The sequence below is a fragment of the Panthera pardus genome, unplaced genomic scaffold, assembly GCF_024362965.1.
Source record: "Panthera pardus isolate Hobbes unplaced genomic scaffold, ASM2436296v1 HiC_scaffold_10, whole genome shotgun sequence".
NCBI classification, from domain to species: Eukaryota; Metazoa; Chordata; class Mammalia; order Carnivora; family Felidae; genus Panthera; species Panthera pardus.
Window position 1 is genome coordinate 103,113,160 of NW_026526655.1, and position 23,543 is coordinate 103,136,702.

A 23,543-nucleotide genomic window follows, 5' to 3' on the forward strand; every position below is an offset into this window, starting at 1 on the left:
GGGAGTTTCACATAAAATTCCAAATGTCCGACATCTCTTAAAGAAGCAGAAGTCTGACATCCCTAAATTCCAGCAACCGGCAGGCACTTCTCTTTGGAAGGGCAACACACTGTCTAAAGGACCACAGGGCTGCTACTCCTCTTACTTCTGCCCCAGGTGCTCCCTGCCCCAGCTGTAGCCATCCTGGACCCAGCTGCTTGGTTTTGTACCCAGACCCTGGCCTGGGTCAGGTGCCCTCCTTGGGATCAGTCAGTTTCTCCCAGGGGATAGGGCCACATACTGAGCTGACATGCCTTATCTCCCTCACCCCTTGTCCTATAATAACCATGCAGATGGCAGAGGGGAGCAGTTTCTAGAAAAAGGGTGCTAGTCTGACAGTACCTGAAGTGATGTATTTGGAAAAAGTTGTATGTTATTTAGTGAATTTTTTTTAAACTCCTTTTTACCAATGTCCTTTTGCCCAAAGGGCCTGTTATTCTTACACGCTTAACACTTTAAGTGGTCCTCTGCTTTTTTATTTTGGAGGAGTGCTGGAGGACTTCATAGAGGCTCTCGTGACAATTCAGTCCTGTGAATGTGGCCATCAAAGCTAAGCATCTCACTTGGAATTTATGATGTAACATGGCTTATCTGTTTGTTTTTAATGGATGATTCAAGCTAGGATTGCAAAGGGTTGCTACAAACGTACTCCCAATCTTACAAACCTGATTTAGTAAAAAGTAAAAGTTAGGTATTGATAGAATTTGGTAAAGTATATACAAAAAAACTTAAACTGGTTTCTAAAGTTTCTGTTTTGTTATGAACTGTGAAAATCCAAGAATGCATTTTCAAATCAAAATCGCTTTTTTTGTTTCTTTTCATGTGTTTCGTTTTTTGAAGTTAGCACGTCATTTTAAATCTTTATTATTTTGTCCTATCTGGTAAAATTCTATGAATTCCCAAGACAGACAGTCTTTTAAGAACTTTGTTTCTCGGGGCGCCTGGGTGGCTCAGTCGGTTAAGCATCCGACTTCAGCTCAGGTCACGATCTCGCGGTCCGCGAGTTCGAGCCCCGCATCGGGCTCTGGGCTGATGGCTCAGAGCCTGGAGCCTGCTTCCGATTCTGTGTCTCCCTCTCTCTCTGCCCCTCCCCCATTAATGCTGTGTCTCTCTCTGTCTCAAAAATAAATAAAAACGTTAAAAAAAAAATTAAAAAAAAAAAAAAAAGAACTTTGTTTCTCATTTACTTAGGGCTCCCCTATTTCTGAAGACTTTAAAAGTGCAGAGTGAATATACGGAAATTATTGTGCTTGAATTTGAAGAATGACAGATCAGTAGAAGACACTAGTATGATCTGGGGACTCAGGGCAGAAAGGGAGGTGCTGTCAATACACACTGGCATACTCGTGTGTACAGCCCCTCATTTTACTGGGTACAGCTGTTTACTAATTTGGCGTTAGATGCTAAGAAATAAGATTCCATGTCGATTTCAACACCAATGGAAATGGCATCTACTGGGTAGACCGTGTCATGGCGTTTTCCTTTTTCAAGATTCAGCATTCACAATCCCTGCAGTCCATCTGTTTCCTGTGTTACTTCATATTTGAAAGTACTGTCTTTTGGGGGAGAGTTCTTCATGACCCTAATTTAGATCAGATTGTTTCTAATCTGGATTGTAACAGGAAGTGGTATGGATTTGCCTTGACACGTAATAGTACTCTGCTTGTTAAAATGCAGATTCTGATTCGTAAGTAATGTATGGAGGCACTGTAAGACCATGCAAATACTGTGTTCCTCATCCAGATCTCCCCTGTAGATTTAGCATCTATTAATGATTCTTGCCTGAACCAATCTTTACTATGATAGTTGATTTTCCATATGAATTGTTTGAATGTATATGAACTTTCATATGAAGTTGTTTCCATATAAATGTTGATTTTCCAACTCAGGTGCACCCTCTATAATGTGTCAGTCTGCTTTTGGTGTTCTCCTGGAAGCAAGAGTCCTCCCTCTTCCGTTGTTTATTTAATATTTATTATAGGTATGGATTCACGAATTCCTAATTTTTCAATGGTCTGTTTTCATTAGTGCCCTTAATTATTTTGGTGCTTAAATTGTCCCAGATTTAGGATTGTCCTCCTTTTTTGATTGTTATAGAGAGGATTAAAAACATGGATAATATTTTGGGAGACTCAGGTATTATGATTATGGCCTATTAGTAGTATCTAGGTTACCTTAAAGTTATACTAAAAAAGTGCTAAGTGCAATTCTTTGCATGTGGATAGTATTTGAGAGTTTCCCATGTGCTTTTGTGGACGTGTGCTACGTAGGACACTTGAATTTTATGAGGAGGACTGAGTAAGCGTTCCTCTGCATTTTCAAATTGTCATTTGATTTTTTTTTTGACATTCCCGTGATACAGACAAGGTGGCATTTTACTCTATCTACCAACTTATTTTCTCCTAGCCTCAGTTTAATAAAAGACTAATGATTATATTAGCCCAGAATATTAGTCTAGAAACTGCTCTTTTCCTCCTAACACACATTTGCGTGATTTATATATTGTGATGTGCTTTAAAAACTTCACTTCTCAAGTGAATGTGTTCTGGTCTTGAATTAATGCTGAGTGGTAGAGGGCCCTATCTCAAATTAATGTATCATAGAATATGACATAGAAAAAGCACTCCCTAACCCTTGCCTGCCTGCTTTTTTTTTTTTTTTTTTTTTGCCTTGCCTCATTTTTATGAATAATGCTTTTTTTAGTTTGGCATGTCTTGTTTGGCATGTCTTGTTTTTCTGTATGGGAATGTGTGTGTGTGTGTTTAATTTTTTTTTATGTTTATTTGTTTTTGAGAGAGAGAGAGAGAGAGCACAAGTTGGGGAGGGACAAAGAGAAAGGGAGACACAGAATCTGAAGCAGGTTCCAGGCTCTAAGCAGTCAGCACAGAGCCCAATGTGGGGCTCGAACTTATGAACCGTGAGATTGTGACCTGAGCCGAAGTCGGATGCTTAACCGACTGAGCCACCCAAGGCGCCCCAGGGAATGTGTGTTTATTCTTACAGATTCAGTGCCTTACATGCTAACTTGGGCTGGAGGCCACACCCCACAATGGTTTCCCATTTTCTCCAGGGTATGTTTCTTAAGATAGCATCTTAGGTCCATTTGTAGGTGAACATGGGTGTCTTTGGAGACTCCTCACCCTGTCACTTCCCCACTCCATACCTTATGCTTCAATATTATGTGGTACCTGGTACTAACTGTGATGTGTGATGCCTTTGTTCCTTTGCTTGTGCTCTGAGTTATGCTTGGAAAGCGCCCCTCAATCACCCCATCTGTTGAGTGAACTCTTACTCAGTTTTGAAGCCTTTCCTGATTCTTTTTTTCCAGAGTTCATTGTGCTTTCCATTATACTTTGCACCATCTTCATCACCGCATGTGGGAAATTATATTAACATACTTTAGTTGTATGTCTTTCCTTAGAGATTAAGTTTTCTAAGGGCAGAGGCCCGCAGCTTGGCACAAAGTAGCACTTAAAAGTTTTTTTTGCACAAAAATGGATCTAACCGCAGAACTTTTCTGTTACTAGGTAGAGACGTAGTGAAGGGTATTCATTGGTGTGTTTCTCAAGTGCCCTGTAAGAGACTTCTGGCCCAAAGGGAAAGACATGCCAGGACGTGGTGTTATGGACCCAAATTCCCCTCTTGGAAGATCAATGTTGTAGCTTCATGTACTGGCTATGAACCCATGAGTTCATTGAAGTGATTTAGGAGGATTGCAAACTGCTTAGAGAGAGTTCTGAAATTATCAGTGAAGGCAGCAGTGGGGCAAGGGGTGGGGGTGGATATGATTGCTTTGTAAAAAAATGGGTGCCTACACTGAAGTCAGGGATGAAGTGTCCTGATGTCTACAGCTTACATGGAAACGCAAGGAATAAGATGGATTGACGGGTAGGGAGAGAGACGCCAGTTGACGGGGTTTGTGGTAAAGCACATGGGGCAAAACGCAAACTGGAGAATCTGGGTGGTGGGTATGTGGACTCACCCTGCGGTTCCTTTAACTTTCCTGAAAGTTTGAAACTTTTCATAACAAACTGTTGGGAAAAAGGATACTTGTATTATTTTTTAGAACACATTTATTGGCTGCGCGTATCAATCACAAACATTAAATCTTCAACACACGCTTTCTAAGCCGTGCTGATTTGTTTTCTTCCTGGCATCTCTCTTCCTCTCTTTGTCTAGTTGGTGTCTTTAAATCCCAAGTCTTGTGTTGCTCCCTTTGGGAGAATTTCCCTGACTTTCCAGGGTGATTTAGATGTCTCTCCTCAGTGTTCCCAGAGCACCCCTCGCATCTCACTTCTGCCGTGGAATTTGTTTTACCTGCGCTGTGATCTGTCTGAACCACTAGACTTGGAGTTTCTTGAGTCAATGACTCTGTTTCTGGAACACTTTTGGTAGAAGTGAAAACAAAAACAACAATTAGTAGACTATCAGTGGCTTAAACAAATATTATTTATTCCCAATGTCAAGAGCCCCGAGGTCAGGGGTTTGCAGTTTCCAGGATCAGTTTGGTGCTGGGCACTTGGTTGGCCCTTCTGCCTGTATCCTGTCTTTCCCTTCATCGGGTGAAGTTGACCAATGCAGTCGTGTGGATTGGAAATATCCACCATGGTTATTTCAGTTTTTGAGCTTTGAGCACAGATACTCTGGCAAATATCTTTGGACCTATTGAATAGTTTTCAGCTCATTTATTATGGTTTCTTCTAGAGAGATTGACTTTGTGTTTTGAAAATAGCAGCTCAGAATTAGATAGATGTCTACATGGGTTTGAAAGCCTCCCCTACTCCAACCTGGAAAATTCTTTCTCCATTTTCTTACAACTGTAATAATTCACAGAAGCAAGGTTGCTTCGGAGTGATTGTGTGACACATGGATGGTCTGGAGGTCCCAGCCTCATGCTCCAGGATTTGCTTTCTGTGGAACACTGGTGGACCAGAAATTAGGCCAAAAGCGGTTTCACTTTGCTAAACTGAAGCCTTTAGGAGAGGCCCACGCCTTACCCCATTTATTCTATTTTAGTCACAATTCAAATGTGCTTAATTATCCAGTTAATTGCTTAGAACACTTATTAAAAGGCACATAATTAGAAAAGGAGTGGTGGAAAGAAGGCCTGGCATAGGCAATAAACTAACGGTCCGGGGGGGAAGGGGGCAGCACAAGCAGACATACGATCCTACTCCCAGCAGCCTTGATGGTCCTTAAATCATCAAGGAAGGATTTCATTATGTTCAGTCTTCTCTAAGAAGACAGATGGAGATAATACGTGAGCGGTAACATGCCAAACTACATGACTATGATCTTGAATAGGTTTTAAATATAGGATTATATAGATTAGAATACTGGCAGGAAATCTACTGCTAATAAGCGAATATCTCTGGGTGGTGGAATCATAAGTGATTTTTTTTTTCTCTTTGAAAGATAGTTTAGATATTTCCTAAATTTTCTATTGAGCATTGAAAGGGTTTGGAGTGTGCCACCCCCAAATATGCCACTTTGACATAGGATTATTTCGAGCTGAAGACAGTTGAAAACAGACCAAAATAAAATTCTCTGCCTCCCCGCCGCGCCCCTACCAGGAAGGGCAGGGCCATTCTGAATCACCTGAGACAGCTCTAGGCTCCTACCAGCCCCGAGAGGGCACCAGAGGAACCTGCTTAGCACACTTTACTCACTAGCCCTTATCTCGTCTATCAACTTCCCTTAGATAGTGTTTGTCTTCCCACGCTTTGTTGCCCCTAGAAGTGCAAAGTCTTGTTTTTTGTTTGTTTCTTTATTTGTTTTGTTTTGTTTCGTTCGTCTTGCCACTTCTCTGAAATTTATTATTATTTTGTTAAGATTATTATTTTGTTAAGCTGAAGTTCTGACCACCCCCTTGAGTTACTCATCACTGAATTGTGTGTGTTTGTGAGATGTACACAGTAATAAGCTTCCATTTGTTTTTCTCTTGTTACTCTGTGTTTTGTCAGATCTGCAGGGCTCCAACCAATGAGCCAAAAATAGGTGGAGAAAAAATCAATAGTTTTTTTTCCTCCTCCCCTATGGTTTTTATTATTCTTAGTTTTAAATACTTAAAATACATTAGACGTTCAAAGGGGTTCTTGTTCAACTCCTGGTCTTTTGATAATGTTGTTTTTCTAGCATTTTGATTTTGCTTTTGTTAAAAATGCTCAAATTATGCTTTTTATAATAGCTGTCTGAAAAGCCCTACTTGTTATGGATGTGAACTACCACGTATGGTGATTTTCTTAGGTGTTTCGTAGGTTGGAGCTGTGGGCTCCTATCTGTGGATTTTAGCTATGAGTATCCTGATCTGTCTTACTGCATGTTGTGTCCCCAGAGAGGTTTTGTTTGTCACTCTGCCTTGTGTTCCAGCACTGCGACCAGACTCGGACTGCTTTTTATGTTAACTTCTTGGCTTTGGAGAAGTGCCATGGTCACAGATTTTCTGGGTACACTTCCATGCAGCTGGGGCTCAGTCAGATAAGCTTCTTTGTCATTGTCCCCTGTTGGTCAACAAATGTTTTTCTAGTACATCCTTTACCTGAAGGTGTGTTCCTCCAAGGGTCTTGGCTTCTCTGTTCTCAGTTGAGAAAAGGTGTTAGTTCTGACTCCCACGTGGCCTGGGCAGCTGGTCCCTCAGCCCTGTGTGTTTGCTAAATCCTAAGTTACTGTGAACAGCAGCTATTCAAGACTGCGGGAACAGCAGCTCTCAGGGCCCTGATGTTTTTCACCCTACCTTGGGGATTTCTTCCTTTCTTTTGAGCTTAGCTGTACATGTAAGAGAAGTTCTCAACGTTGGGTGTCCACTGTAATCACCTGAGAAGCTTCTAGAAGTCCCCATGCCAGGCTACATGCTGGGCCAATTCCATCAGACTCTCTGGGGTGGGACCCATGCATCAGGATGTTTTGTTTTTTTGTTTTTTTTAAATTTTTTTGATGTTTATTTATTTTTGAGAAAGAAAGACAGAAAACAAGTGGGGGAGGGACAGAAAGACGGGGAGGGACAGAGAGAGAGGGAGACACAGAATCTGAAGCAGGCTCCAGGCTCCGAGCTGTCAGCACAGAGCCCGATGCGGGGCTCGAACCCACAAACTGCAAGATCATGACCCGAGCCAAAGTCGGACACTCAACCGACTGAGCCCCCAGGCACTGCATCAGAATGGTTTCAAGGCTCCCCAGGGGATTCCATTGTGCAGCCAAGGATGGAAGCCACTGATTTAAACCAATGTTTTATTTATAAATCAACCAGTGGATGATTTATGTGTGTACTGTGTGTATAAATTTATTGTTCTAGTGGGGATGTTGTCAAGTTCCTTTGTCAGCAGTAATGGAAATAGGAGCCTGCCATATTGGAATTGGAAATTTTTTTTTTTTTAACGTTTATTTATTTTTGAGACAGAGAGAGACAGAGCATGAACGGGGGAGGGGCAGAGAGAGAGGGAGACACAGGATCAGAAGCAGGCTCCAGGCTCTGAGCCATCAGCCCAGAGCCCGACGCGGGGCTCGAACTCGCGGACCGCGAGATTGTGACCTGAGCTGAAGTCGGACGCTCAACCGACTGAGCCACCCTGGCGCCCCTGGAAAAAATTTTTAAACGTTAGGACGTTAATGGGGCGCCTGGGTGGCTCAGTCGGTTGGGCGTCCGACTTCGGCTCAGGTCGGGATCTCACGGTTCGTGAGTTCGAGCCCCGCGTGGGCTGACAGCTCAGAGCCTGGAACCTGCTTCAGATTCTGTGTCTCCCCCTCTCTCTCTGCTCCTCCCCCACTCATGCTCTGTCTTTCTCTCCTTCAAAAATAAATAAAAACATTAAAAAAGATTTTTTTTTTAAATGTTAGGATGTTCAAGTCTGCTGGAAAGGAAACCAACCTTTATTAAGTTCCTAGGGGGTGCCTGGCACTGTGCTTACGTCTCTCATCCTCAGGAGAATCCTGCAAGGCAGGTGGTGTTTGGGTTTTGCGGCTTGGAGAACTCAAATAGTTCTAAGTCTCCCAGCTCACAAATGGCAGACCCCGGCTCAGGCCCAGGAGATGCCCCAGCCTGCGTCCTTTCCTTACTCTGTGGCATATGTGAACTAGGCTTTCTCATACGAATTGGTTAAAATAAAAATTGGTACTGGAGTTAAAGTAAATTCCATTTACTATTAAATTTACATATTTGGAATACTTCATCTTCCCACAGTGCCTGGGATTCCCTCCTCTTTCTATCTCACATCTGAGGAGGTTAAACTGATTTTGATCAATGGTCATTATAGGGGAACTTAACTCATTTTATTAAAAAAATTTATTTTTATTTTTATTTTTTTTATTAAAAAAATTTTTTTTAATGTTTATTTATTGAGAGACAGAGAGAGACAGAGCACGAGCAGGGGAGGGACAGAGAGAGAGAGAGAGGAGACACAGAATCTAAAGCAGGCTGCAGGCTCTGAGTTGTCAGCACAGAGCCTGATGTGGGGCTCGAACTCACGGACCGCAAGATCGTGACCTGAGCCGAAGTTGGCCGCTTAACCGACTGAGCCACCCAGGCGCCCCAAAACATTTTTTTAAAGTGTATTTATTTTCAAAGAGAGAGTATGTGTGCATGTGCATGTGTGAGTGGGGGAGGGGCAGAGAGAGAGGGAGAGAGAATCCCAAGCAGGGCTCCACACTGTCAGCGCAGAGCCTGATGGAGGGCTTGAACCCATGAACCATGAGATCATGACCTGAGCTGAAATCAAGAGCCGGATGCAACCAGCTGAGCCACCCAGGGGCCCCCAGTTTAACTCATTTTGGTTCACCACTTTAAATACACTTGAAGGAAATAATTTCGTTCTCTTTCTTTTAGCTCCATCGTGTGCCACAAAGGGGTACTTACTATAAAAACTGCATTTACTGATCTCCTTCCAGAGTACCTCTGTGGCCCGCGTTGGGGGCTGTGGGAGTGTGTGTATCAGGAGGCAGAGGCACAAGGGGAAGTGAGCAGTGAGAATAAAGTGGGCGAAAATGAGGTCCCTGAGTGCTGTCTGTGGCACCAGATGACTTGGGGGGAGATCTGAAGGGTGGGACTCAGAGCTCTCTGGTCTCTCCACTTCAGAGAAGCGCCTTTGAGGATTTTTAGTGTCCGGTGTCCTCCCCACACTCCCCAGTGATCCAGGCACTGGGTGCCATTTTTTTCCTCTCTGTCTTACTTTCTTTCTGGCTCTGCTATGGTAAATGACCTCTGGGGTTGTTGGAGGGATTGTTTCATCTCTGCCCGGCACCTAGAAGCTTTGCTTCTCTGTTGGAATGTCTGGGTTAGGCTTTCCTGGCGCACACGGACTTCATTTTCTTTCAGTTGGGTAGACATCAAACTGCCTCTAAGTCTTTGTCTTGTTCCTTGGCAGCTCTTCAACTGGGTCCTCTGGTCGTGTGTTGCGACCTTAGACAACCGGCGGGATGGCCGCAAACAAGAGTAAGAGCCAGAGCTCCTTGGCCCTTCACAAGGTGATCATGGTCGGCAGTGGAGGGGTTGGCAAGTCGGCCCTGACGCTTCAGTTCATGTACGATGAGGTAAGACATGCCGGGCGCAGACGCCTTTCTTCATCGAGTCTGCTGTCATAGTGTCCCTCCTCCAGCTGTGTTCATGTGTTCAGTGCCCCATGTGCACGGAGGATCGTGGGGCGAATCTGTGTTAACATGGTTTCTGAGTAGCTTTATAGGCAGTCTAACGAGCATGAGATCTGGGCTGCTGAGTTTTGGTAAGTAATTTCAACTCTGGTGGGGATGTGAGGGGTCCCTGCTTTGCGTGACTTCCGGTGTTATCCTTTGAGCTTGCTTTCTGACAGGAGGAAGGGAAGAGGAGGGGACTCTTATACTCTTATACCGTTCTGAAGAACAGGTCAGATTTAGCTTTGTGACAGTCACTTTCAGGAGGTAGTGAAAGGGAGAGCTAAGCTGTCATAAGACAATCTTTTCTCTAGTGATGGGCATCAGGTCCTCTCTAGTTCTGCCATGCAGCAAAGTAAGGGTCACACCATCCTTGCCCCACATTTATGTCACTTAATGTGGATAATGGAACTGGTGCTGAGTCCAATGTGACAACACCGTTTTGATTCCCGTGGCAACAAATGTCCCTGCCTGATGGCCGTCAGATGGTACCATGGGCAGAGTGTTCTGACCGGCGCTCACGTCACGTTCCCATGGGTGTGTGCTTTACAGGATTTCCAAGAGGAAGATACCTGTCACCACAGTTGGTGAAGATCATTATCTGATCTTCACTAGACTTGCCCTCTGTCCAACTTATGTTGGGTGGTGTTGGAATGGCAATGGCCATTTTTGGGATCTAGCTGAGGGAAGTTGGGTTAAGGATATATTTAGCTGGGAATTAGTGGTATCTATTTATGTGGTTTGGAGTCACTTGGGCATGTGGTTAAGTTATTACTAGCCATTTCGCTGTAGGGATGGCTTCCCGGAATATTCCCACCACCCACTCTGCTGACTCACCTGGCACTGTGATGTGAGGTGCAAGGCCAGGAGGTTATCGTGGTGTGAGTGTGGTCCTGTGGCACCTGGTTCTGGAAGTGTGTGGGCTGTGGAGTTCTCGAGAAACAAGGGTCGAGACGTGGAGCTAGAAACAGGTTGGGAAAGTTCTTCCAGATCTTATAGTCTCTTCCAGGGAAGTTTAAGAAATGTTTCTTAAATTTGACAATGGTCCTAAAACTTCTGTTACTAGTAGTGTCACGTCATTGTGAAGCTGAAGAAAATCTTTCTAAACTTTCAATAAAAGAGAAACTTGGACCAATTATGCTAGAGGATAAGACTAAATTGTTTTTCATCCTCTATAGGAAATATTACACAATCGTTGGCCTGTATGACGAGATAATCAAAGAGGATGCAGTGAACAAACAAACCAGTTAAGAAGGTATTCTAGAGTTATGCCAGGCAGTTGATTAATAAAAAATATGTTATTTTGCTGGATTTTGTGATATAAGTGGTATTTGTATTGGTTTTCTATTGCCATGTAACAAATTACTAGAAATTTAGCAGCTTGAAACAACACATGTTGGTTATCTACAGTTTCCAGGGCTTGGGAGTGTGGCGTGGCTTAGCTGGCTGCTCTGCCCGGGGTCCCACAAGGCTGTAGTCAGAGTTGGCTGGGGCCGTGAGCCTGGCTGATGCTCGGGTCCTCTTCCAAGCTCTGGGTGCTGGCAGAGTTGGGTTTCATGCAGACGTAGGGTGGAGGCCCACAGGTCCTTGCCATCAGGCCCTTTCCATAGGTGGTTCATTCTGTGGCACCTTGCTTCTTCAAGGCAGTAGGAGAGCGTCTCTGTTTAGCTAAGACAGATTCTTATATAAGGAAACGTAATCATGGGGTGATCTCACGATCTTTCCCATATTCTGTTGGTTAGAAGCCAATCACAGAGTCCTCTGTATTTAAAAGGGAGAGTATCATACCAGGGGCATGGCTCACTGAGGGTCACCTGAGGGTATATTTGCCACAGTATTGGTCTTTTTATTTTTATTTTTTAAATGTTTATTTATTTATTTTTGAGAGAGAGACAGAGAGACAGAGAGACAGAGAAAGACAGAGCATGAGCTGGGGAGGGGCAGGGAGAGGGAGACACAGAATCCGAAACAGGCTCCAGGCTCTGAGCTGTCAGCACAGAGCCCGACGCGGGGCTCGAACTCACGGACCTCACGGACCGCGAGATCGTGACCTGAGCTGAAGTCGGCCGCTCAACCGACTGAGCCACCCAGGCGTCCCAACGTCTGGAGATACTTTTGAGTGTCACAACTGGAGGGCAGTTACTACTAGCACCTAGTGGGTAGGGGCCAGCAATGGTGCTAAACACCCTACAGCACACAGGAGAGACCTCACAACCAAGAGTTATCCATCCCAAATAGTCTTGTCAATAGCACAGCTGCTGACGCTGCGGGAGACTAACTAGTAGGAGAGTCGAATCTGGATTTTCATTTTTATTATGTAGGTTTGTATGTGTGCGTATGGTTAAGTGGGGGTAGGGGGTGGGGAAGATGCACACAGAAGAGTTTTGTCCCTTCTTCCTCGTATCTTCAGAGAAATAAGGGAAAACTAGGCTTGATCTTAGTCTATTTTTTCATGGGCAAACATAGTTGAGGACTGGAGAGCAGCAGTTGTTGAAGAAATGGTAAAATGAGAGCAAGGAAAGAATAGAGATGGATTAATGTACGTTTGGAGAAGTCTTTAATTGATTTCTAAAGCAACGCTGTCCAGTAGGACCTTCTGCCACGATGAAAACGTTCTGTATCTGTACTGTCTGCACATGTGACTAGAGTTCCAGCAAATGTGGCTAGTGGCTACTATATTGGACAGGAGAGTTCCAGAATCATAGTCTTGGAGCTTGAAGAGATCTTAGAGATCTTAGCAGCGATTCCCAAACTTAGCCGATCACCTTTTTGAATAACATTTCTAGAGTTGAAAATGGGGACTCTCATTTTATGCGCAGCTCTCCCGGCAGTCTGATGTATGGCCAAGTGTGGTGATTCCTGCCTGAGAGATCACCTGGTCAAGCCTGATTTCACAGAAAAGGGAACAGTCCTGTGGTCCGGGATGCCAGTTACCTAAAGTCTACCCACATCCCACATTCTTTATTCTTGGTCCAGGGCTTTACCTCAAGTTAAAAAAAAAAAAAAAAAAAAAGAGCTTATATGGTGAAATTGCTATGAGGGTTGGATTATGCGAGGGGCAGTGGTCCCAGAAGTTTTTATTTTTGGCTAAGGTCTGACTTTGAGAAAAACTGGAGGGAGATCTTAATCTTTTTATCCTTGACCTAACATACTTGAAGACTTCTAAAGCTACGGACCATGTGAGGTTGGTGACCGGGGACTTTGACAGCAACCACGGCAGACTGTCAGTGGCTGGCTAAGGCAGTTTAGACACAGATCCCTGGGGAATCTGTGTGTCTTAGGCATCTGAAACTGAATCACACACCGCCCCCCAAGGCCAGGAGTGTGGATCGTCTTAACAGATACCAAGACTCCAGGACTTTCTGTTTCTAATGGAAAAGTGGAAAATCAAGATTGTAGTCTATGTTCTAATAATCTGTACGCTTTTCACTGACACAGAGGTATGCAGTCGTTATGAGGACATTCAGACATCCCTTGTCCAGCGAGTCTATGGACCTTTTTAACCTTGAAAGCTCAGAAATACGCACTTGAAATGCTTCATGGTGGTATTTAGAGATTTGCACTGGGTGCTTAGGTTTTTGGGGTCATGGATTTGTCTCTTTGGAAAGGAGTTAATAGGACACTGTTGTGAAACAGGTCAATTTTCACATTTTGTCTAGTTGAAGATAACTGCTAGTACAAATGTAAGAACCTAATACTAAAAATCTTGTCGTTTTTTTTATTTTGGGGCTTAAAATCAGTACAAGGCTTTTTTTAAGGGTGTTCTTCAAAGGGCCCACTAAGTTCACACTGATAATCTCAATTCTTTTTAAATGTTTTATTTATTTTTGAGAGAGAAAGAGAGAATGAGCAGGGAAGGGGCAGAGAGAGAGGGAGACAGAGGATCCGAAGCTGGCTCACTGCTGACAGCAGAGAGCCCAATGTGGGGCTCGAACCCACGAACTGTGAGATTGTTACCTGAGCCAAAGTTGGACACTTAACCGACTGAGCCACCCAGGCGCCCCTCAATTCAATTTTTAAATTTTTAAAAATTTAAATTGGTTTCTTAAGATATAATTCATACACCATGGTATTCATCCTTTTGAAGTGTACAATTCAATCATTTTTTTTTAGCATATTCACACAGGCATGCAACCATCACTATTATATAATGTTAGAACAATTTTCTGCCTCCACAAAAGAGAAGAAAACACCCTAATATCAGCAGTCTTTCCTCATTTCTGCCTCCCCTTCTTCAACACTTCGGGTTCTTGGCAACCATTTTGTTTTTATGGATTTACCTGTTCTGGACATTTCAAATAAATGGAATCGTACATTATGTGATCGTGATATCAGGCTTCTTTCATGTTGTATCAGGCTTTCTTTCAATGTCTTGGAAGCTCATCCATGTTGTAACCTGCATCAGGTTTTTTCATGGAATAATATTCCATTGTCTGGATATGCTGTGTTTTGTTTATCCGTTCATCAAGTGATGGACTTTTGGATTGTTTCTACTTTTTTGCTACTTTGAATAATGTTGCTGTGAACACATGTGCATAAATTTTTGTGTAGACTTAAGTCTTAAATTCTCTTGCGTAAATATACCGAGGCATGAAACTTGCCAGGTCATATGGTAACTCTATGTATAACTTTTTGAGAAGTGCAAAACTTTTTTCCATAGCACCTGTACCATCTTATAACCCCACAAGCAATGTGTGAGGGTTCCGATTTCTCTGTATCCTTGCCAATGCTTGTTATTGTCTCTTTTTGATTATACATCCTGGTGAGTATGAAGCAGTATCTCACTGTGGTTCTGATTGGCAGTTCCCTAGTGACTGATGATGTTGCGCCTTGTTTCACGTGCCTGTTGGCCACCTGTGTATCTTCTTTGGAGAAATGTTCCTTCAGGTCTTTTGTCTATTTTTTTTTAATTTTTTCAAAATGTTTATTATTTGAGAGAGAAAGAGAGAGACAGAGAGCAAGCAGGGACAGAGAGAGAGGGAGACACAGAATCCAGAGCAGGCTCCAGGCTCCGAGCTGCCAGCACAGAGCCTGACGTGGGGCTCGAACCCACAGACGGCGAGATCATGACTTGAGCTGAAGTCGGCCTCTTAACCGACTGAGCCAGGCAGGCGCCCCTCTCTTGTCTATTTTTAAATTGGGTTGTCTTTTTATTGTTGAACTTTAAGAGTGTTTTGTGTATTCTGAATATTAGTCTCCTATTAGATATATGATTTACAAATATTTTCTCTCATTTTATGGGTTATCTTTTCACTTTCTTGATGATGTCCTTCGAAGCATGAAAGTTTTACATTTTGATGAAGTTCAGTTTATCTACTTTTTCTTTTGTTGCCTGTGCTTTTGATGTCCCATCTAAGAATGCATTGCCATATCCAAGGTCATAAAGATTTACACCTGTTTACTTCTTAGAGTTTATAGTTTCAGTTTTTACAATTTGGTCTCGATCCATTTTGAGTTAATTTTTGTGTGTGATATGAAGTAGGGGTCCCACTTCATTCTTTCGCATCTAGATATCTGCTTAAACCAGCACCAATTCTTTTTTTTTTAATTTTTATTTTTTTTTAATTTTTTTTTAACGTTTATTTATTTTTGGGACAGAGAGAGACAAAGCATGAACGGGGGAGGGGCAGAGAGAGAGGGAGACACAGAATCGGAAGCAGGCTCCAGGCTCTGAGCCATCAGCCCAGAGCCCGACTCGGGGCTCGAACTCACGAACCGCGAGACCGTGACCTGAGCCGAAGTCGGACGCTCAACCGACTGAGCCACCCAGGTGCCCCGTTTTTTTTTTTTAATTTTTAAAAAATGTTTTATTACTTATTTTTGAAAGTGAGAGAGACAGAGCACAAGCAGGGGAGGGACAGAAAGAGAGGGAGACACGGAATCTCAAGCAGGCTCCAGGTTCCGAGCTGTCAGCACAGAGCCTGACACAGGGCTTGAACCCACGAACCGTGAGATGGTGACCCGAGCCGAAGTTGGCTGCTTAACCAACTGAGCCACCCAGTCCACCCGCACCAATTCTATTTTAATGGTTCATTGCTGTCATTAATTTAGTTTTTTTTCCTGAATATCTGTACTTCTGACATCATTAAAATAATTACTTATTTGATATATACCACGATATAAAGAAAATAGCTTTGAATTACTAATATCATTATTACTCAATAATACAAGCCAAGAGAAGTTTAGCAGTTTTTGAAACTTTTTGTCCTTTGTCTCTTTTAGTGGGATGCATGCTATCAAAATATTCTGTACTAACGTCTCTTGAATTAGTTCTCTGTGTGGCTCTATTACCAATTTAACATTCATTCAGGTTCATTTGCTTCTGTTTTCTGTTTCACAGCTTTTAAATTTGTTTTGTTTGTCTTTTCAGGGAATCTCTTTGGCAAATACATGCATAAATACATACATACATATGCATATATGTGCCTATTAAGATACACACACACACATACATATATATACATACACACAAAAACAGCTGTACATACTCATACACGCCTATCTTATTCTTTATTCTCCTTCATTTCCTTATGCAAAAGGTAGACTGTTATCTTCCGGAGATCGCTGTGTATCTGTACATGGTTCTGTTTGTCGTTTTTTTATAGCTGCGTAGTATTCCGTTGATGGGTGCCTGTTGTTGGGCGTTTGGGTGGTTATTGACCATTTGCTGTTATACACAGTGCCACAGTGATCACCTTGTGTGTTGCTGTAGATTAGATTCCTAGAAGCAGGGTGGCTGGGAGATGAACGCTTCTCCACTGCTGTTAGATGTTGTCGTGTTCATCCCCGTAAAGGCTGTGCTGTTCTCTACTCCCACCAGCCATGTGCAAGAGGGCCTTTTCCCCAGAGTATGTTGTCCGACGTTGGGTTTTTTGCCGGTCTGGTAGGTGAAAAACGGTATCTCTGTGTTGTCAATAATTTCCATTCTCTATATTAGTGAGGATGAACATCTTTTTGTATGATTAGCATCATAGGTATGTATTTTTCTGTCAATTGTTTATGTCTGTTGCCACTTTTCCCTGTTGGATTATTGATGTTTTTTTCTCCCTGTTTCTAGGAACTGTTTAAATATAGCTCTTTGTGATATGGGTTCAAATACTTTTTCCCTGTTTGTCATTTGTCTTTTTTTAAATAGTGTGTTGTGCCATATGGAAGTTTAAAAAAAATTTTATGTAGTCTAATTTATCAATTTTTTCTTACATGGCTTCTGGATTTTGAGTCATAGTTAAAAAGGCCTTCCCTACTTCAAGGTAATAAAAGGATGTCACCCATGTTTTCTTCTGATACTTGATGGGCTTATTTTTTATATTTAATTTTTGACCCATTTGAAGTTTATCATGTTGCCTGTTTAATCCCCTTAGTCCCTCTTGTCAAATCACTTTTCAGATGAGTTTTATACTTCTGTTGATTGTGTGTAAGAGCTTCTGTTTCTCACCCTTGCCAGTGTTTATAATTTTATACTGTGAATAATATCACCAAGTGTTCTTTCTGCCCTATGCTTGGTCTCCTCATCTACAAAATGGGAATATTGGCTCTTGTCTACCCCCAAAACCAAGAGCACACTGTACATAGTGTATGTGAGCCAATTTGACAATACATTATGTTAAAACCATGAAAACAAAAATAAAAACAAAAAGCAGTAGAACCGAGAGCAATACAGAAGTGTTAAAGAAGGAGTTATTTTTTTATAGTGCCTTAAACATAGTGTGATAATTGTGAATACTCAATAAATATTCAGTTGATTATAGGCCAGGTGCCCATATATTGAAATTTATTTCTTTGGCAAATTTTCTTTCCCTTAATATGTTGTTAATTACTGATAATGTTGTTTATTCCCGCAGTTTGTAGAAGACTATGAACCTACCAAAGCTGACAGTTACAGAAAGAAAGTGGTTCTTGATGGAGAAGAAGTCCAGATAGATATTCTGGACACGGCTGGACAAGAGGACTATGCAGCCATTCGAGACAACTACTTTCGCAGTGGGGAAGGTTTTCTCCTCGTGTTCTCGATCACAGAACATGAATCATTTACAGCAACTGCCGAATTCAGGTATGTGTGAAACGAAAGGGACTCCAGCCTCCAGGAGACTTTCTGCCTGTCTTTCTCACGTGGTCAGCTTGGCAGGAATCTGGGGCTGAGCATAATAACAGAGGGTTGGGCTTGTTATTAAGAATTCCGCTAACGGATTTTCTGGGGCTTTTTGAATCTTGGCACATGAGAGCCCCCCATTTGTTATCATCTCTTTGGGCTTCCCCATTTTTATAATTTTTGAATGTAAATTACCTTACGAATCTTCAGAGGTGGCTCAGTTGATTAAGCGTCGGACTCTTGATGTCAGCTTGGGTCATGATCTCATGGTTTGTGAGATGCCAGCGTTGGGCTCTGCACTGACAGCATGGAGCCTGCTTGGGATTCTCTCTCTCCCTTTCTCTCTGCCCCTCCCCCACTAATGTGTGCACATGCGTGCTCTCTCTCAAAATAAATAAACATTAAAGAAAAAAAAGGAATCTTAAGAGGACGAAGCCATTCCATACACTCAAGAACTTCTAATTTTGTTTTCATATAAATCCTAAGAGACAGTGATCGATGGGTTAACTATCTTTATCCTTTTTATAATTTTGCTGGAAAAGTCATCATTTTGATCTGTTTTGAGGTTGATGAAACATTGTCAGGAGAGTGAAAGATGTCAGTTAGAGTGACCGTTTGTGGCACCTGTAGGACTTTTAACATAGGTGAGTGAAAAAAAAGCCCAGCTTTTTTTTCTAAAAAATTCTAAGCCCAGCTTTAGAATTAGGCAGACCTGGGTGTGAATCCTTGCCCTGCCACCTAGCAGTTTGGGGACCCTGAGCAGGTTTACTTGGCATTGGAGATTCTGTTTCTCTGTCTGAAAGTGTACTTGTTACTTGATGAGATGAAATGAAATGATGCTTTAGGCTGTACACGTGTAAGGGCAGGAGCCACGGCCATCCTGTACCGCGCTGTGTCCCCAGGCCCTCTCACAGCATGGGCACATGGTGCTTACACAGTGAGTAGAATGTGAACTGCTGTTACTCATTTTAAGTGCAGTGGTTAAAGATACCTGAAGTTCATTGTTACCAAGAAATCGTGAGCTGTTAGGCATAATTCTTAGAGGAATTCCAATGGGGATGGCGTCTTTCTCTTTACCCTACACGCTTGTTTTGTTTCTCTTATCTACTCCCCTTATAAACATATCTGTCCAGATGACTTTTGATTTTAAGAAGCAAATCTAGAGTCTAACAGGGAACTAAAAAGGGAAGAAAATCCATAATTTTTTTTTCCATTCTTTAGCAAGTTCTGGTCAGAAGTTAAGGGGTCAGCCAAAGGTGAAAATGAGGAAACTAAATTTCCCCCCACAAGATTTGGAAGGAAGCATCAGTGAGCCAGGGGGCCCTCAAGGGGTAAACCCAGGTGAACACAGTGGTCGTCACTTGCTGGGCTTCATAGTGTCAAGTCTTCAAAGGTGGCACATCTAAATTCTCTGGTACTATAGTACGTGCATGGTGGCGATCAGTTAAATGACCAGGACTCTTAGGAGAAGTCCTATGAGTTTTCAGACTTTCCCGACATGCCTAGGGTTTTCTCTATGTGGGTACAGTCGATGTATTCATAATTGTGAGTGCATCCTTGATAAAACAGGACGGATGCACACACTTCCTTATTATCTTGAATGTCCGAGCCTTTTGATTTCCCATTACCCCATGACTCCCCAAGAAAGGACTTGGTGGGCAGAGGCAGAGTCACATCCAGAGGAGACACGGTGCCAGCCTCGTCCAGTCGCCCCGCACCACGCACACAGAGCCATGTGTTCTCAGGGATTTGGAACAGTCTCATCTCGTCTTGGGAGGTGGGTTTCGGTCATTATGTGAGAACAGAGGTCCTTAGGAGAAAAAGGACAGATGACTACCTAAAAGAAAAAGGGAGGGCAGGTTAGCTCTTCTGACTTGAGCTCCGGACATTCAGAGAAAAGTCACGAGGCTGTCCAGGTTTCTCACGGCATCAGAAACGGAAAATGGAAGTAGGGCATCTGAGTCTTTGTGGTTAAACTCCTTTATGCCTGTTAACAGATTTCAAACATAGCATTTCTGTATTTATGGAAAGGTCCCAACATAAAACAAAATGTTAACATGCTCCATCTTCCTTGAAATTTGCCCTGGACAATATTCAATAAGCTCGAAAACTAGGTTTTTTTTTTTTATAAGAGACCAGAATCAGTACTTCTATTTTTGCATGAATATGTTTATTAATGAGGTCATTTTACAAACCTCTGCATGACTAATGAGCCAGAGAGCTATCAGTTTTTCTTGTCATAATTTGTGCTGATCACGTAACTTCTAAATGTAGCATGTTCTATGACCCCTGTTGAAATGTAGGCTATAGCAAAGCTACTTAGAGGCAATTTATAAGCATCTCCTTATCTTCTTTTTCGTTTTTCTTAGAATATTTGATATCTGATACTTAAATTGACTCTAATGGAAAATTTTTTTAAATTTTCATTATTCTGAAACGTTACCCTATATCATAGAGAAATCAATACAGATCCCCACAAAATACACTTTTGAGGTGGTCTATTTTGGGAATATATTGGAATGTGAAAGTAGAAATGTCTTCACTGGACCAAAATACTGGGAATGAAATATTTATTTTTTTAATATTTGGTATTGATTAGTAATTTAGGTAGCTGATAGCTTTAGGAGAGGTAAAATTTAAGGTTTTACAGTTAGTGTTTTTTTTTTTTTTTTAAGGAGATGTTTTTGAAGTACTTTTCCATAGATATTGGATTCTTTCCTTTTTTTTTTTTTTTTTTTTTTACTTTGTAGTAGAAAAATGACACACAATAAAACATGATTACTGCCTAACTTAACTGACCTCATTCCATTGCTTGTAACATTTACTATATCTAAATGGAAACTGTGGCGGGGAGAGGTGCGGGGAGTCCGGCAGGGGGCAGGTGCATATACGCATACAGATGAAATCGAAACAGAAGTTTCACAAAACATACTTCATGTCATACTTGAGATCCCCTCTGATGTTTCTGCCCTGGTCTATGGTGTTCTGTTTCACTGAGGGGAAAAAAATGTTACTGGTTGTGACCCATTAAACTGATTTCATGATCTAATAGACTGCCACCTTCCGTATGAAAAACACTGATTTCACAGCTGTTAGTGTCACAAAGAAATCATACCATGTTTTCAGGAGAATTATTACGCATTTTATGTATGAAGATACTTCTTTTAATATTTAATTAATTAATTAATTAGAGAGACAGAGAGCAAGGGAGGGCCAGAGAGAGAGGGGGAGAGAAAGAATCCCAAGCAGGCTCCATGCTGCCAGCCTGATGCGGGGCTCGAACTCATGAACTGTGAGATCTTGACCTGAGACGAAATCAAGGGTTGGATGCTTAACCGACCGAGCCACCCAGGCGCCCCTGAAGATACTTCTTTTAGCTTGTTTTTATCCCAGAGTTCCTAAGTTGTTCTTTTTGTTAAGAAGTTTTGGTGCCTAAGCATCAGTTGGGGACCCTGTTGAAATGCAGAATCCTGGGCTCCTATTCAGACATTCCTTCTGTGGGCCTCCTGTTGGGCCCAGAAACCCGTGTTTGTGACGAGCACCCCAGGTCCTCCTGATGTAGGCAAACTGAGAACCAGGCTTTGAAACCACTTGTCTTGTTTGTGACAGGATCTAGGGAATGCTGCCTTGGGACACGTCCGAGCATAACAATTTTTTCTGCTGTAGGAAAGCCGTTCATTTTAGATGCATCAGTGAAATTGAGTTCTCATTCTAGCTTTCTTAGCTGCTTTATTTTGATGCAATGCCTTAGGGAACAGATCCTCCGCGTTAAGGCCGAAGAAGATAAAATCCCATTGCTGGTCGTGGGAAACAAGTCCGACCTAGAGGAGCGGAGGCAGGTGCCTTTCGAGGAGGCCAGGACGAACGCAGAGGAGTGGGGTGTGCAGTACGTGGAGACGTCGGCTAAAACGCGGGCCAACGTGGACAAGGTAGGTGTGCGCTCTTTGTGTGTTTCTTGGGAAACTGCAGCACGTAGACATCTCATCTGTTTGGTTTTGAGGGAACCATTTGTGGAAAGTAGGGGAGAACTGACTTTTCCAGATGTCTCAGCCAGTACAGTGAGAAGCCCTGGGAGGGTTTGACTGTGGATTTAAAACAGTCCAGAGCAGAGTCCCCTCACTTTGTCTTGAGCCTTTGTTAGAGCATGCTTAAGGTTGGCCCCTGGAAGTATGGCCCCGGGGTCAGTGAAGGCAGTGCTGGAAGGACGGCCACAGTAGCACCTCTGTGCTCTCATCTGCTGCGGCCTGTTGTTCTCCAGGAGCCAAGTCCATCAGCGGGTTCTTAGGGGCTTCCCCAGGGAAACATGTTGTACCTTGATTTTGTTGTCAGTGACTTATCGGTTAGATTTATTCTTTTCCCCTTACTGTCCACCGGCAGAGCCAGTGTGTTCTGTGTTTATAACTTAGTCTCCAAATACTGTTTGCTCTCAGGAATCAACTCTCCCATCCCCTCCCCTTCCCTTTCCCCTTTCCCTTCCCCTTCCCCTTCCCCTTCCCCTTCCCTTCTCTTCTCTCTCTTAGCGATGCCCAGTGTACTTTCTCATTCAAATCTGACGCTGGTGAAAGGGGGACCTTGACAATGCTGAAAATCTTTTTTTTTTTTAAATAATTTTTTAAAGTTTATTTACTTACTTTGAGAGAGACAGAGACAGCACAAGTGGGGGAAGGGCAGAGGGAGAGGGCGAGAGAAACCCAAGCAGGCTCCGTGCTGTCAGCTTAGGGCCTGATGTGGGGCTCGAACTCACAAAACGTGAGATCATGACCTGAGCTGAAACCGAGAGTCAGACGCTAATCAACTGAGCCACCCAGGCGCCCCGACGATGCTGAACATTGACAGTTGGAAAATCCACCTACTAGTGATCGCTATTGTTAGGTTTTGGGTTTTTTTCTAAAGAACTAAGGTTCAGAGCGGTTGCCACACAGTTAAAGTGAACAGCCTTCTAGATGAGGCTTTCCCTTCTGCCTTCACCTTGTTTGTTAGCTCTTACTTCATGATCTGTGCTCTTGTAACATCTAAACCCACCTCATTTTGGCAGCCGAGCAGTGGATATGTCTGCTTTGTATTATGCGGCGTCAGCATCTGAAGCCCCCAGATTGCATCTCATGTTGCTCCTTCTTATGGGGAAATAATTCTCCTTTACTTCTTACCTGAGAGGGACAGATTTGTGACCAAGCTTTACTTTAGCTTGAAATGAGTCTAGAAGAACATTGGTGTTTAGGATGTTGGTATTAAAAGGGGCTCCCTTTATTTTTTAAACAATTGTTATTTATTGTTCAAGTATAATCGACATACAATGTTACCTTCACTTCAGGCGCACAACAAATTGATTTAACAATTGTGTATATTACTCAGTGCTCACTATGGTAGATGTAATCATGGTCTGTCACTGTACAATGTTATTACAGTGTTACTGACTATATTCCCTAGGCTGTACTTTTCATCCCTGTGACTTATTTATTTTATAACCAGAAGTTTGTATCTCAAATCCCCTTTATCTTTTACACCCATCCTCCCACCTTCCTCCCCTTTGGCAATCACCAGTTTGTTCTCTGTATTTGAGTCTGTTTTTGTTTGTTTTGTTTTTTTAGATTCCACATGTAAGTGAAATAATATGGCATTTGTCTTTCTCTGTCTTATTAGGGGAGCCAAATACCCCCTAGGTCCATCCATGTTGTTGCAAATGGCAAGATTTCCTTCTTTTTACATGCCTGAGTGGTATCATTCCACTGTATATATGTTCCACATCTTCTTTATCCATTCATCTATTGATGGATTGTTTCCATAATTTGGCTGTTGT

At 42.6% G+C, this 23,543-nt stretch overlaps 1 protein-coding gene across 2 annotated transcripts in view; it reads left to right on the top strand.

Moving 5' to 3' along the window:
• The window catches only part of RALB (RAS like proto-oncogene B), a 44,089-nt gene that overhangs the window by 14,492 nt on the left and 6,054 nt on the right, over nt 1–23,543 (top strand). For both annotated transcript variants that reach the window (XM_019469379.2, XM_019469378.2), the window contains 3 exons: nt 9,396–9,561; nt 17,499–17,707; nt 21,498–21,675. In XM_019469379.2, the coding sequence (XP_019324924.1) occupies nt 9,448–9,561; nt 17,499–17,707; nt 21,498–21,675 (501 nt within the window). In that variant the 5' untranslated portion in view covers nt 9,396–9,447. The remainder of the gene's footprint in view (nt 1–9,395; nt 9,562–17,498; nt 17,708–21,497; nt 21,676–23,543) is intronic.